General features: G+C 38.5%; 1 protein-coding gene across 2 annotated transcripts; it reads left to right on the top strand.

The window, feature by feature from the left end:
- Positions 1-199: 199 nt before the first annotated feature.
- On the top strand, positions 200-13190 carry LOC149708730 (uncharacterized). 2 transcript variants are annotated; one of them, XM_089864262.1, is made up of 9 exons: positions 200-884; positions 3074-3287; positions 5022-5400; positions 7502-7666; positions 8149-8335; positions 10214-10462; positions 12221-12392; positions 12764-12894; positions 12958-13190. In XM_089864262.1, the coding sequence occupies exons 1-9, from the start codon at positions 518-520 to the stop codon at positions 13035-13037; spliced, it is 1944 nt and encodes a 647-aa protein (XP_089720388.1). In that variant the 5' UTR covers positions 200-517; the 3' UTR covers positions 13038-13190. The 2 variants fall into 2 exon arrangements, with proteins under 2 accessions (XP_089720388.1, XP_089720387.1); XM_089864261.1 differs by having other exon boundaries at positions 204-884; positions 3047-3287.
- Positions 13191-14602: the final 1412 nt, after the last annotated feature.

The following is a 14602-nucleotide window of genomic DNA, read 5'->3' as shown; positions in this document are numbered from 1 at the left end:
AAAAGATGCCAAAGCGTGATCGAGTGGGCTGTGGTTGTAGAAAGGAAGGCAAAGAACCAGTCAATGCTAGGAGTCTATATCCATGGAGTAGAAAAATATAATAACAAGAATTTTTAAAATGGTCCCTCCTGAATTTTCCCAAGGACCAGCAACCCCCGGATTTCGAATAAAAAAACTGCTCCGAGCAATTAATAAACTGGTTTTTGACCTGTGCTATTTCCAAGCCTGATCGCAGGCCTAATATCCAGTTTAAGAAAAATCCTTATTTCTCACCCTGATGCGACTTGTTTAGGTTGCACCTCTAACCAATCACGGGGGTCCATCTAGCAGCTAGATACTAAATTATATTGCATTGGTTTGTTTTTGTATCATGCAGGCTGATGGCACTGATTTAGCCAAATCCAACCAGCCATTGATTACGCTAATCTGTAATTAAAGTACTTTTGCTATGACCTTAAAATTTTCAGGAATTAGTAATCAGAAATTTAGTTTTTAAACGTCTTAACAAAATATTGAGATGTCAGCTGGCGAAATTTGCGCTGTCGCAGGATGCTCCAACAATGCGCGAAACTGCAGAGGGAAAAACGTAAATTTTCATGGTTTTCCTATCAACCCCAAAATTCGACCTCTGTGGCTCAAGGCACTGAATAAAGCTGAAGATTGGGTTCCAAGGAGAAAATTGAGAGTGTGCTCCAATCATTTCACCCCAACTTCGTATTCCTCAGCTTCAAAAAGGAATATTTTAAAAAGAACGGCTGTTCCTAGTGTTTGGGGACCAATATCATATCGAAAAATTGCAAAATTAGAAACAATAGGTAGTGGTAAAAATACTGGAACCTCTTCAAAGTTAAAAACTGGAAAGTCCACTGCTAAAATTGCCACAGGTACAAAACCATGGAATGATAAAAATAATTTTTTTTTTTTTTTTTTTTTTTACCAAATTTCAGTGAACCGCGAACTGTTTATACCTTTAAATTCTGTTGAAGTTTTTAAACACTAAAAACTTTAAAATGTTTTCTGTCTCAATGTAAGACCCAACTGTGCAGCCTTGGTTGTGTGATAGCTGATTAGTGGAATTCCAGAGAAATATGCTAAGCGTTTGGCAATTAAGACCAATGAGATAGATAGAGTTACAATTCAAATCGGCTTACCGCGAAACACATTGTTTTTATCAAGCACGTTTATCAAAACATGACAGCGCCATCTGTGAGCGTCTAGCGGAACTAATTACAACTTTTACTCGCTTATTTGCAATCAGAAACATCGTTATGATTTTTATTTCATCTATTTATTAGATTAAAAAGGACTAGGCTAGAGTTTTTTATTTAACTCCCGTATTTTATTTAACACGTTTAAAAAACTATCTTGACTGCTTGTTACGCAGATTATAGCAGCAGACGGTAATAAAGAAAGTTCTTCAAGTGATTAATAGGTGGCGCCACCCGTATTTGATAAAGATTCATGCTCGACAAAAAAAAAAGTGTCGCGAAACGTCGATCTCGAGATCTCACGTCGTACCTCTAGGTTCCATATATATATTCTATCTCATTGATTAAGACACACAAAAATGAGGTTTAGTTTCCATAAGAGTAAATTATTTCTGGTAGGCCTAGGCCTACATCAGTATATCGAATGTAAAAAGTGTTCTCTCCTTTTAAATGGTTAAAGGACGACTGGTTGAAAGTGTGCGTTTGTTTAGGGTAGAAAAAAAAACTAATTTAACAATACAGTTAAACCTGGATAACCTGGATAAGTCAGGGAAATGGAAAATAGGGGAATATGTCAGGGCTTTCGTTTGTTATATCAAAGCATGCTTCGAGCAATATGAGCCTAAAGTGATGAAGTGGGCTCTGGTAAACACCTTAAAATGGTCTTGGACATTGGCAAAATTTGGTCAGGGATAACCTGGAAAAGTCAGGAATTTTTAATGTAAAAATTTCGTACGAACCCTGACTGCTAATTAGCAATAATTTGGTTACGGTAGCAATAAACATATCAAAGTTAGAAATATTTTGGAAAATGCGGATTCAGTTGGTAATAACAATAACATGTGCACATTTAGCTGCTAATGTTAAAGCTCCTTTGGCGCCTCTAAATGCTGGCTCCAATTTTGCTTTGCTAAAGGCAGAAACGAATCAAAACTAGTTCATTAGGGTGGAGCTTAAACTAGCCTTTGCTAATCATAGTGGGCCAGTCAACTCACCCCTCCACTATAAGAGCCGCCCTCTAGTGGCATTTGTTTAAATATCACAGCAAAGATTTGCTTTAATGTAGGGCAATTTAAGATGTTACTGTGTTAAACTTGAATAATTGAGTTGTTGGAGGGATAGTGTTTTTAATACTAGTTTTCTTTTCTACTATTATTTTTACTTCTCGTTGAATTCAATTCACAATTAAAGGGGCTATTCAGACCAATGAGATAGATAGAGTTACAATTCAAATCGGCTTACCGCGAAACACATTGTTTTTATGAAGCACGTTTATCAAAACATGACAGCGCCATCTGTGAGCCTCTATCGGAACTAATTCCAACTTTTACTTATTGCTTATTTGCAATCAGAAACATCGTTATGATTTTTATTACATCTATTTATTAGATTAAAAAGGACTAAAGTTTTTATTATTTAACTCGCGTATTTTATTTAACACGTTTAAAAAACTATCTTGACAGCTTGTTACGCAGATTATAGCAGCAGACGGTAATAAAAAAGTTCTTCGAGTGATTGATAGGTGGCGCCACCCGTATTTGATAAAGATTCATGCAAATTACAAAAAGTGTATCGCGAAACGTCGATCTCGAGATCCCACGTTGAGACTCTAGGTTTAATACACATTCTATCTCATTGGTTCAGACCATGGGACAAATGACGATCTTTCACATAGTGGATGGGTAGAAAAACAGAGGGGTTGGTCAGCCCCTTTAATAAATTGTTATATTGGAGTTTGTAGCACGAACCTGGCTCCTAGAATGCCAGACAAATCTGTGGGGAACGGCAACCCCCCCCCCCCTTTTTGGAATTTAATTATAGCCACTGGCTTCCCTCAGGTCCAATTCATTGTGAAATTAATACAGCAGCCCCACTGCAACAGGAAGTGTCTTTTGAGAATGGAAGCCCTGGGAATCCGGCTTTTTCTCTCAATGAAGGAGATATTTTCCACATGGACCACATTCCAGATCCTTCAGCATCTCACGCAAGTACTAATTCTTCCGAGGCCTTTTCTGGTTTTTCGTACCAGCCCAGTTTTCCTCTCACCCAAAAAAGTGAAGGATCAGAATCCAGCGATGAGTAAGTTTCCATTTCTTTGACCATGCTTTGACCCACCTAGCAAAATGCCTAATCTTCTACACACCAAATTTACCATACCAAAGGCAGAAACCAATTAAAACCAAGAACGAATTCAGGATACCATAAGAACGTGTATCAATGGTAAGATTGTCCCCTGGTACCGTCCGTGAAGTCATACTTCTTTTGAAAAACGTTTCCGCCTTCGTTCTAGGTAACGCCTTAAAATACGTTTCTAGCGCCATCGGTGGGTTATAAATCATTTAAAGTGGCTAGTATCACATTCAGTTCCTCTGCCCTTAAGCCTTGGCGTTATAAATGAATGATAACCTAGACTCTAGAGGGCGCTAGAATGTTCCCAAATATATAGGCCCCTCCCTCATGCTATGAAAAGTATGACTTCGTGGTTCCAGCATTGCCTTGTTTCAACGTTCTTATGGTACCCTAAATTGGTTCTTGTTAAAACTCATTATCGAGCGTGGCGCTAAAACCATCCTTTGCAAAGGCTTAGCATGCTATACGGAAGGATAGCAATCTTTAAAGAGAGAACGAAATGGCAATGCAAGCAATTTTTAATGGATTTATGTTGATAAGACAAAAAATATGAAGCAGCTTATTCGATCTATGCTCTGTTCCAGCTTCGGTTGTCAGCATGCGCATTGTAGTATATGTTCGTGCTGATAAGAGGCGAAAGAAATACTCTTTTCAGGATTTAAATCTTGAGATTTTAGATCCTGAAAGTCAGTATTTCTTTCGTCTGTTGTCAGCACGCACAAAGATGTATTACATGGAGACCTAGCGTGGCGCGTGCTGACAACCGAAGCCGGCTGGAACAGAGTATATATCGAATAATAATGATAGGGAGTTGCCTATCCTGTAGTGTGAAAAAAAAATTTCCTCAAGCACAGTCGTTATCCAAGGCAGTACCATGTTTGCTTTAAGCAGACAGCGCTTAGTTTTTATTTCCGAAAGGTTTTCGTGCTGTAGTCAGGGCCGGAAATAAGGAAAATTTCTTATAGGACACTTGTCCAGTGACCCCCCACCCCTCCATTTGATTGGAGAATTTATAGGACATTGTCCATTGGAGTGTGCAAAATTAGTGTCGCATGTTCATAGGCAATCTATCAAAACTTAGGAAAATTAATTGGTCAAAATGTATAGTGACCCCCTTAGTTTTTTTAAAAAAAATTATGGGACATTTTAAAATTTTATTGGACAATTGTGCTTATTTCCGGCCCTGGCTGTAATTGATTTGAATTATTTCAAATAAAAATAGTACTTTAAAGGTACTGTAAGGAGGGCATCGGCGGGTGGGTAAAAATTATTTGAAATACGTCAGAGGCACGTGACCAAGGAGAGGCGTGGTTAAAAGCAAACAACCTTAGTTCGTTTTATTTCGAAAACTACCACTTCGTGGAATTGGCGCTGAAATCTCGCGAAAAGCAAGGACTAGATGTCCAGTTCTACTCCACGATGAGCCTTTGTATCTTGGCATCACGTGGTGTCTGTGACGTATTTCAAATAATTTTTACCCACCCGCCGATGTCTTCTTTGCAGTCCCTTTAAAAAAAAATGCGAAAACCGTTTGGTAAGTTTGATGTTATTTGTGGATCAGAAACTATTAAGAAATGGTTTTCTGTCAATTTCATTCTCCCTTTAGGGTATGCTAACGGAGCCGCTCTTTGCAATAATTTTTAATTTCAGATTATTTTAAACTTTTTAAAACTTATTGTTTAGGTATATCGGAGAATTTGTTCCGGAAGCTGAGCCGCTCAAGGATGATAAATACTTGGTTTTCTTTTCGCAATTACTTCTACTATTTAAATTTTGTCGAAGAGAAGATTGCCGAAATCCTATTGTCCATATGAGTAGAAAAGTTTCGGGGACATGTTTAACGATCAAGACAGAATGCGTAGCTGGCCACGAGGACATTTGGGAGAGTCAGACTAATTTTGGACTAATATCATGGGGGAATTACCTTCTGGCAGCGTCAATATTTTATTCGGGCGAAATACCAGCGAAGTTTTTAAGAGTGTTTAAAATCTTGAATATGAAAGTGTTTTCCGTTCGGATGTATTATCTGTATGAAAGGATGTTTCATCCCATTATTGAAAAGGTATGGACAAAATCTTATATATTCTGTAGAAAATAACACGCGAATAGGAGCACACTGGCCATTGAGACAAGGGTTGGCGCCCTAATAAGCTGGCTAAATTTCAACACACCAATTTTACCTTGCCAAAGGCAGGAACCAATCGAATTTGTAAACTAGGGCTGAGCTTAAACCAGCCTTTGCCTAGCTTAGCTCGCTGTACAGCAATCTTTGAAGGGCATCAATGAAATAAAATTTACTCCCATATAACAATTTATTAAAGGAATAGCGACGTGATTTAAAAATTATCTCAAATCTAAAGAAAACCTTACTTTTTTGAGAGTTTAAACTCTTCTGATTACAAAAATATGCTTGATTAATATTTAAATATGAAGGAAAACACAGAAAAAACACTTTGAAAACTTGAAATTTTGGGGGGCAAAAGCAAATTTGCGGAGAAGATTTTTGGCGGGTTTTTCTCCTTGATACGTCACTCACGGCATCTCGCGGAAAAGCCAAGCGCGCGCGCCCGAGACTCCCGAGTATACCAATGGCGCGCCAATCTGAATAAAATAGGCTTAACGCGGCTCTGAGACGCTAACACGCGTCACGTAAGCGACATCTAGAGAGAAAATTTCTCCTTACTACGTCATCAAGCGAAACAACATTTTAACTAGGCCTTTTCCAAACACAAAACTTTGATTGCAATTTTATAAATTGCTACGAAACCAAATAAAAAAGTTAACATATCATAATAAACTAGATTTTTCGAGGATTTTTTTCGCATTTTAAGTTTGTGGATGACGAAAATTATGGTACTAACTCTTTAACTATGAATTAAACGGGTATTATAAATAATAGTAGAAAACAAAACTAATGTATAAAACCAAGAAGGGATATTTAGTTTTCTAGGGAGAAGGTATAAGATGATGCCTAAGTATTCGCGCCCCATAGTCCCAGTCCCCCTTTACGAAATACAAGGGGGGGGGGACGTAAAAGGAGGCCGGGCTATTTCGCCTCTCCTCAATCGGAAAATACGTAGTTTTCGTCATTCGCGTCGCGCTGACGTGAGTTTTCAAGAACCAATGAGATGCTGGTTGTGATTTAGAGTCGGCGGGGATTAACTCCGGTCGACCTACGTTTGGACTGGGGATAAAGCTGGAAATAAGACGAATTTATACCTTCTCCCTAGTAAACTAGATATCACTTCTGGGAGTTGTGGCGTTCTCCTGTAATCCAGCCCTTTGGAAGCTAGAATCGATTTTTTGTAACAACTCAATTATTCAAGTTTGACGCAGTAACATCATAAATATAATAGCAATTAAGTCTCGGTAGTGATTTAGATTTAACAAATGCCACTAGATAGATGGCCCCCATAGTCGAGGGGCGAAGTTAACTGGCGCCGCGCAGCTTAGCAAGGGATAGTTTTAGCTCTCCCTTTGTCGACGAGTTCTGATTTGTTCCTGCCTTTTGGGAGGTAAAATTTCCGTGTAGAATTTAGGATTCTCTGGCTCCTGGATTTGTCTCTGGGAATTTTCCCTAATAGCCAGTATGCTCCGATAGAGTAATGGCAGTCCCCAACCTTTGGATGTATTAACAGGGTTCATACTAACCGGGAAAACATGAAAAAATCAGGGAAATAAATAGTTGATAAAAACCTCAGGGAAAATTCCGGGAAATTTCGAAATGGTTGTAAAATTCAGGGAAAGCAGGGAAATTTGCGTCAAACAGGGGTCAAGTAATTAAGGAAAATGCTCGTAAACATACCACCCTCCATAGGATTAACATTACACTATACTTTGGAGACTCATAACTCTGGTTATGTTAGAGATACGGGGATGTTCTTTGATTATGTAATAGTCATATTTGTCCCCCCCCCTTCCTTCGTTAACATTTGCTCCATAGGATACTCCATATACGGGAAAAACCTGGGAAATTCAGGGAAGTGTATGGGGAAAAACCTGGAAATCTCAGGGAAATTTGTTTTTCAAGAGTTGTATGAACCCTAATTAAGTTCCATGGGAAAATTATATGGGGTGACATTGTCTAACCTGGGATTTTTTTTTATTTGATGTAATGCATGGCTTTGGAAATTATAAACACAATTTTCGACTCAATTTTGAAGTTCTGGATCAAAGAACAGAGAGATCAATTGCTCTCAGATACTTCTAAGAAATATACCATTTGCGTAGATGGTAGAGCCGATAGTACTGGCTTCTCTGAAAAATATGGGACGTACACTTTCATGGATTCAGAAACGAGTAAAATACTTCATATTGAACTCGTTCAGGTAATATCTGGTTATTCATAAAGACACATTTGAAACAAAAACCATGGATAAAGAATGCGCGTGAGGAAATTTGTTTTCACGCTATAGGATAGGCAACTCCATATCTCGGACGACAGCTTATTCTGTATATACTCTGTTAGAACATCGGTTGTCAGCACAAGCAAAGCTAAGTCTCTATGCAATTTAGCTTTGTGTGTGCTGACAAGAGACGAAAAACTTCAGGATCTTCAGGATTTAAAATATCTGCGAGTTTTTTAGCTCGAGTGCAGGCACGGACCTCTAGGCCTTAGTTTCAAATACGTGTAGTAGGCTGTAGGCTTTGCTTGTGCTGACAACCGATGTTGTTACAGAGTATATACAGAATAAGCTCACGTTCGAGATAGGGAGTTGCCTATCCTGTAGAGTGAAAACAAATTTCCTCACGCGCATTCTTTATCCATGCAAAAACTAAAAAAATTCCATTTAACTACAAATTATTTCAGTCCACTCAGATAATGGCTTCCAACGAAATGGAGCTTCAGGGATTCAAAAGGGGATTGGAATTTTTCTCTAATATGCCGATTACAATTGCCAAGATAATTTCTGATTATAATCTAGGAGTTGTAACTTATTTGAAGGACAAACACGCTAATATCATCCATGAGTTTGATAGTTGGCATGTCGCCAAAAGTAAGATTTTAAAAAGGAATTTCAATGAAGCCAGTGGAGGGTGGGTAGAAATGATTTAAAGTACGTCACAGGCACCACATGACGCAAATGTCAAACGAGTGCTGGGGAGTGGGACTGTACACATACTCCCTGTTTTCGCTAGATTGTAGCACCAATTTCCCGAAGTGCTAACTATAGTTTTCGAAATAAATCGAACTATGTTTCTTTAAGCCAAGCCTCTCCTTAGTCACCTACCTGTAACGTATTTCGACCCAATTTTTGCCCACCCGCTGCTGCACAAAATCATAGACATTGAGTTGAGAAAATTACCACTAGAGTTGCCTTTACCTGCCTATTGGCAGAAGTTTATGACTTCTTATCCTGGGAAGTATTTGACTCTAACTATATCCGGAACTTGTTAGCCAACTTCTTATTAGGTCCGATCACCGCGCCACTTACGGCGCTTCTCTCATTTTGAGCTGACAGGCTGATTTGCGCGCCAGCTGCGGGCAAGTAACGAAACTTTAAAGTGTGTCCTGTGGTTAGAGGTAACGAATCGGAAACGGTGACAAGAACAGCTGTTTGCTAGAAATTCCGATCAAACTAGTGTGGGGTCCTAGGCCCACGGATTGTAATGGATTTGCATAGAGTTCTAGACAGACGGCTATTCAACGATTGGCTCTGAAGAAGTTTTGAACACGCCCCACAGTTTGAGAGTAGACTAGATCGTTTTTCAAGTGGGGAGGAAACTTTCGACCCTCTTTCACCATTGCCATAGGCAATTTTGACTAGCAGGGATGGATACTATATAAAGTCTTAGTGTCCAATACTTCCCAGGATAAGAAGTCATTAACTTCTGCTATTGGGGTACGTGGGACACTTTTGTAAACATAGGGACGGACGGACCGACATCTCGAACCCTAGATAAGAAATGTATAAATACATGTATTCTTGAAATCAGTCAAATTTCCCGCCTTTTCTTTTAGTTCCCTTGATTGCACCGGGATGGCGCCACAAGTGCGTGATGTAGTTAATTGGGTCTTATATCCTAGGGGATGAAAGGCCCCTCTAGTGGTAATTTTCTCAACTCAATGATCATAGAAGTTTGATACTGGCCGAGGCTTAGGTGATACTCGTGCTTGCTTACAGTGCATGAAATTATCCATCTTTTGCGTTGCTCAAATTTTGTTTTATGTTCGAGGAATGGGATAAATTTAATGTCGGGGCTACAGTTTCTTGTATTTTTGCTACAGTTATTGTGCAACGTACTTCTTATAGGAAACCATTATTATAAGTAGTAAAAAAAATGTGTACAGAAAGCTACAGCAGTGGCTGCAGTTACCATGTTGATCTCTGGTGTGAGCCTCTAACCGTATTTTCGGGTTTACCCTTTTTTGAATTCCCTTCACAATAGATGGCATGACGTCTTACCCCTCGGCTGTCCCTTACCGAAAAAAAAACCTCTAAAAAACGTCTTCAGCCCAACCTAAGACGTGTTTTAGAGGTGGTATTTTTGGTAAGGGGTGCACCGAGGTAGGTGCGCTTGAGAGCCAATTGCCCGGCCGTTATGGTTACCTTCCTATTTGTGCTCACGCTACGCCTAGGCCTTACTGTGTCTGAGGTTTTTTACCCCTACTGATAACGAAAGCGGTAACATAGTTCGCTGAGTTGTGACTAAAGACCGAGCGAAGAAAATAATTGTCTAATAATTAAAGGGAATGAGAAGCTTCGTTTGAACGAAACATTTTAATTTTCGCGTTGCTGTTGAAACTAAAACATCCAGTGGGTTCCGCGCATGTCAATAAATGGGCGGACCTTTACGTTTCCCCACATTGTCAATATTCCACTCTGTTAAAGACAACTTCAGTTCCAAAACCTAATAATTTATCTCCTGTCTAGATATAAAGACCAAATTAACAGCAATTGGAAGGGATAAAAACTACAGGGCTTTAAATATGTGGATACCGGGGATTATTAACCATATATTATGGGTTGGTGCAACATCAACGACAAGAGACGAAAGAAAGGAAAAATACCTCTCTATACTGAACCACATTACTAATGTGCATGAAGGACATGGCAAAAAATTCCCAAAATGTCAACATGGACCAACTGAAATCCGAGGTGATAGGATATGGCTTGCAAGAGGTGAGTAATAATAGGTTTGTTTTATAATTGAATTAGCCTTATTCCTGATCAGCGCCACCTACCCATAGCGGCGACTTTCAGAACTACTGTAATCGGCAAGCCAACCAGATTTAACTAAAATCTGGTGACGTCATTTTTGGCAAGACCCCGAGAGTGCCCGTCAGTGACGTCACCAGATTTTAGCGACATCTGATTGGCTTGTCGATTACAGTAGTTCTCAAAGTCGCCGCTATAGGTAGATGGCTCTGATCAAGAATAAGGCTAATTAAGCAAAAAAAATCTGGCCGTCAGATACAATATAGAGATGGGCTTTCATCTGATGCTAAAATTGCGCACGCCAATACCCTTCGGTATGCATTTGTTAAGTGCTGACGCGTAACACCATTGTATTTGTATGAGAACTAGGCTTAGCTTCTTTTTTTAAGACACAGTGACATCCTCGACGTTTCCGTACCATACGACTCTTTACTAAAATATTGCATGATAAATGATAGACATTGCATGAATTTGAAGTAATGTTACCAAATACCAAACATTTTCCTTATCAGATACCGAATCGGAAAGTTTATTAAAAGTCGAATACCGAATAGATAGGCCTTGGTAAATTTTTCACTACCCGATTAATCGAAAATAGTTAAGCCTAGTATTCGCGAATAGTTAACCCTAATACTCGCAAATTCTAGTTTTAAAGGAAAGCGCGGCTCCATGATCACCCCTAGCATGCTGGCTAATCTTCTGGACACGAATTTTACCTTGCCAAAGGCAGGAACCAATCAGACCTAATGCACTAGTTCCCATTGGTTCCTGCCTTTGGCTTAACTAGCCTTTAGCAAGCTTAGCCACTGTGTAGTGGAAAAGCCATCTATAAGGGGCATCAACGGAGCCGCGCTTTCCTTTAACTATTCGCGATTAATCGGGTAGTAACCCTAATATTCACCAATAGTTAATACATAGCAAGGAGCAAGGCATTTAGAAGCTCCTATATTTCAAAGTACCTCTCGTCATTGGTGGCCAATTATTTCTGAAAATTTGCCTAGGCACTTGTTGATAGTTTTTGATGGAAGATAAAATTAGGATGATATTCTTCAAAATAAGGTGGGTCTCTCAACTCTGTAGAGAGAGAAAGAGAGATGCAGTGCCAAGGACCTAAATTTATGGTAGTCGAACTTTAACCGAATAGTCAGTTCGGTATTCGATATTCGTATCGAATAGTGAAAATGGGCTTATCGAATACCGGATCAAATTATTCGGTTCGGTATTCGATCGAATTATTCGATTGAAACTGTTAACCGCACACCTTTAGGAATAGAGCTATCTCAGTAGCTTTTGTGTGACGTCACGCATGCTATTTGCCCATAGAACCAAAGTGGTACGAAACATGGCCGCCAAAGCTAAGCCCGTGACGTTTTACCTAGGCACTGACGTCACAACTGAGATAGCTCTATAATTCACTGTGTGCCGACGTATGGCGTTTCGTAATGAGAAGGGAGCTTTTACATGCTCTGCAAATTGCAAAGGTGCTTGTTCCAGAGGACGAGGTAAAACAGTTTCATAACTTCTTGATACAGAAAAGGTTCAGCTTTCTTTTCTTTTAAACTTGTGTTTTAACTAACTAGTAGTCTGAAAGTACACAGACCTGTAGTATTAATAAGAAATACTAGTGTCAGAAGAACAGTATTTAATTACGTCATCTGGTTGAAGATGAAACAAAATGAATGATAATCCTCTTTTAACTGGCCTTATATTTTATATTTTTAGGCACTAAACTTTTTGACAAAGTTAGCGAAGCCATAAATTCTCCGTATATCCTTGATGCCATTTACAAGCTTTCCTCCAAATTTCAAAACTCTTCCGTGGAAGTATTCCATTCTGTTCTTAATTCATTCTGCCCTAAAATGTACTACTTCACAAAAGACTCCATGCATTCAAGGTTTGTTTTTCATTTATATAGAGTGCTGTCAGTTGTGACGTCATATCCAAGGTTTAACGTCACGAGTCTGCCTTTAGCAATGGGCGGCCATGACAGTTACCGTTTTTTCTTTATGGGAAAACAGCATGGGTGACGTCACACCGGCGCTTCTGACAGCACTCTATACGGGACTTACGAGGTTACCGCCCCCTTTTCGGAGAGTTGTTCTGCTAAGGCTACGGAGCGCGTTCGACGACAGGGAATGTCAGCCACTAACTAAAGGCCGCCGACAGGTTATGGCAGCGCCCATAGAAATACCTCTCGTAAATCCCGTATACCCTAAACTTGCTTTGCGAGCACATCTTATGAAGCAATTAAAAATCCAAACACAGGACCTATCTTGCTGCTATTCATTACAATGAAAATTTCAACATTAAACAATGTACAATAGACAAAGAAGAAGAAGAATTCCGCGTAAGCGATACATCTAGTCTGAAACCGTTTTCGACAAAAACCACTTACGGTGCGTGGAATTGCTATATATAATTTTTGGTTATCAAGGTTCAAATTTTAAATTTTCTAATAGAATATGTGGGAAAATTAATGCAACTGACTTACGAAGAAGCTGTTCTTCACTCTAGTGCAACAGATTTGACTGACCTGTAGCCACAAAATTAAAATTTATTTTATACACATTACAAATCATCAGACCTTTGGTATCTGACGCTGCAATATTGTTCACAAGGCCCGTAGCTTTTTCGTTATATACCTGTTATATACTCTTAACTGGTGTTTTATAAAATAAAATTAGTTCTGCTACATCGTGGAATTATATTTTATTTGAAAATTAAGTTTTTCGGAAACTTTCATACTGAATTCGTTTTTAAAATATTATTCTTTTATATCAAGAAGTGTTTGACAACTTATAAGGAGTTTTGTCATAATAAACTCTTCTCTTTAATATTAACCTAACACGACTGCTTACTTAAAGGGATAGAATCAATCTTTTCACTACTGATGAAAAGCTTTCAATTTTTAAATCAGATAGAACCTAAAATTACGTTTTCAAATATATATATATATATATATATATATATTGATAGTTTTAATAACATAACTATTTTTAATTAATTTTTAAAAGTATTAGTTTTCGGCGCCACTCCGATCACTGCCCCCTCTATGGTCGTTCGGCAAAAACACGAGCGAAACACCTACATTACCCCCGCTACCCTCCTCTCACTTGGAGATATAGTAGATTTACACCTAAAAGTAGTTTTCATACTATTCTGCATTTTCGCCAAATTATTATAACTCATTTCGATACGGGGATGCTTTGAAAGTTACAAAGGAAGGTAAATAGTTTCACTGAAATTTTGGTGTTCAAGTAATAGCTTTACTATGTTTAGTTACAAAAAATATATATTAAAGCTAAGATCAGGGCCATTAGGCTAAAATAAAGCTACTATACAGTGGTCTAGACTCTAGAGCTTCCTACATTCTCCTATTTCCAAACCACCAATGAATCAAAGTCCCATTAGCAACGTTACTACGCGGAAAACAAGTTGATCGGTATTTCGCGGCTGGTTTGAATTTCAAAATATCTAACGTACTTTTCCTAATTTTAAACGTTTTAATTCTATTTTTTATGGGACACATAATTTTAGGCACATTTCTTTACCTAAAACTGCTCTCATCTTGTACTAGTCGGAAAACATTGAGTGTATCCCTTTAAAATCCTGAGATTATAATTCAATAGGTTATGGGCACAGTGCGTGTTTAGAGAAATGGAACCAAGTAATTTTGACAAAAACAGGTTTCTGAGTTTATGTTGTGAAATTGAATGGCCTTTGATATTATGTTTCTCAAATGAGAATTACGTTGGTAATGTTTAATGCATAAAACAAGAAACAAATATTTACAAGCATTTAAATGCTTGTAAATTGACTTAATAAATTTAGATCTATGGTACTTACTTAATGTAGGGGATTCGTCGAGTACTAAGCCGAAAAACTTTAAACGGTACATTTTGACTTCGACTTCGACTGAGGGGTGCTCGCTCAGGACAGTGGTTTATTGGGTTTCGCAACTTTCAAGGGATTCTAGAATTGATGACGTTTCATGTCAATCTTATTTTGGGGCGAATAGAGGTCCATTTCAATGACATTACAGGGCCGATTCGATTACAGTAGAAAATGGGCAGGAAAGTTAAAATTTGGCCTTAAAACGGATTG

This window comes from Phalangium opilio, unplaced genomic scaffold (assembly GCF_054372755.1).
Source record: "Phalangium opilio isolate 3A_F unplaced genomic scaffold, DU_Popi_V2 ptg000013l_1, whole genome shotgun sequence".
Taxonomy (NCBI): domain Eukaryota; kingdom Metazoa; phylum Arthropoda; class Arachnida; order Opiliones; family Phalangiidae; genus Phalangium; species Phalangium opilio.
This window is presented reverse-complemented; position numbering and strand designations above follow the sequence as displayed.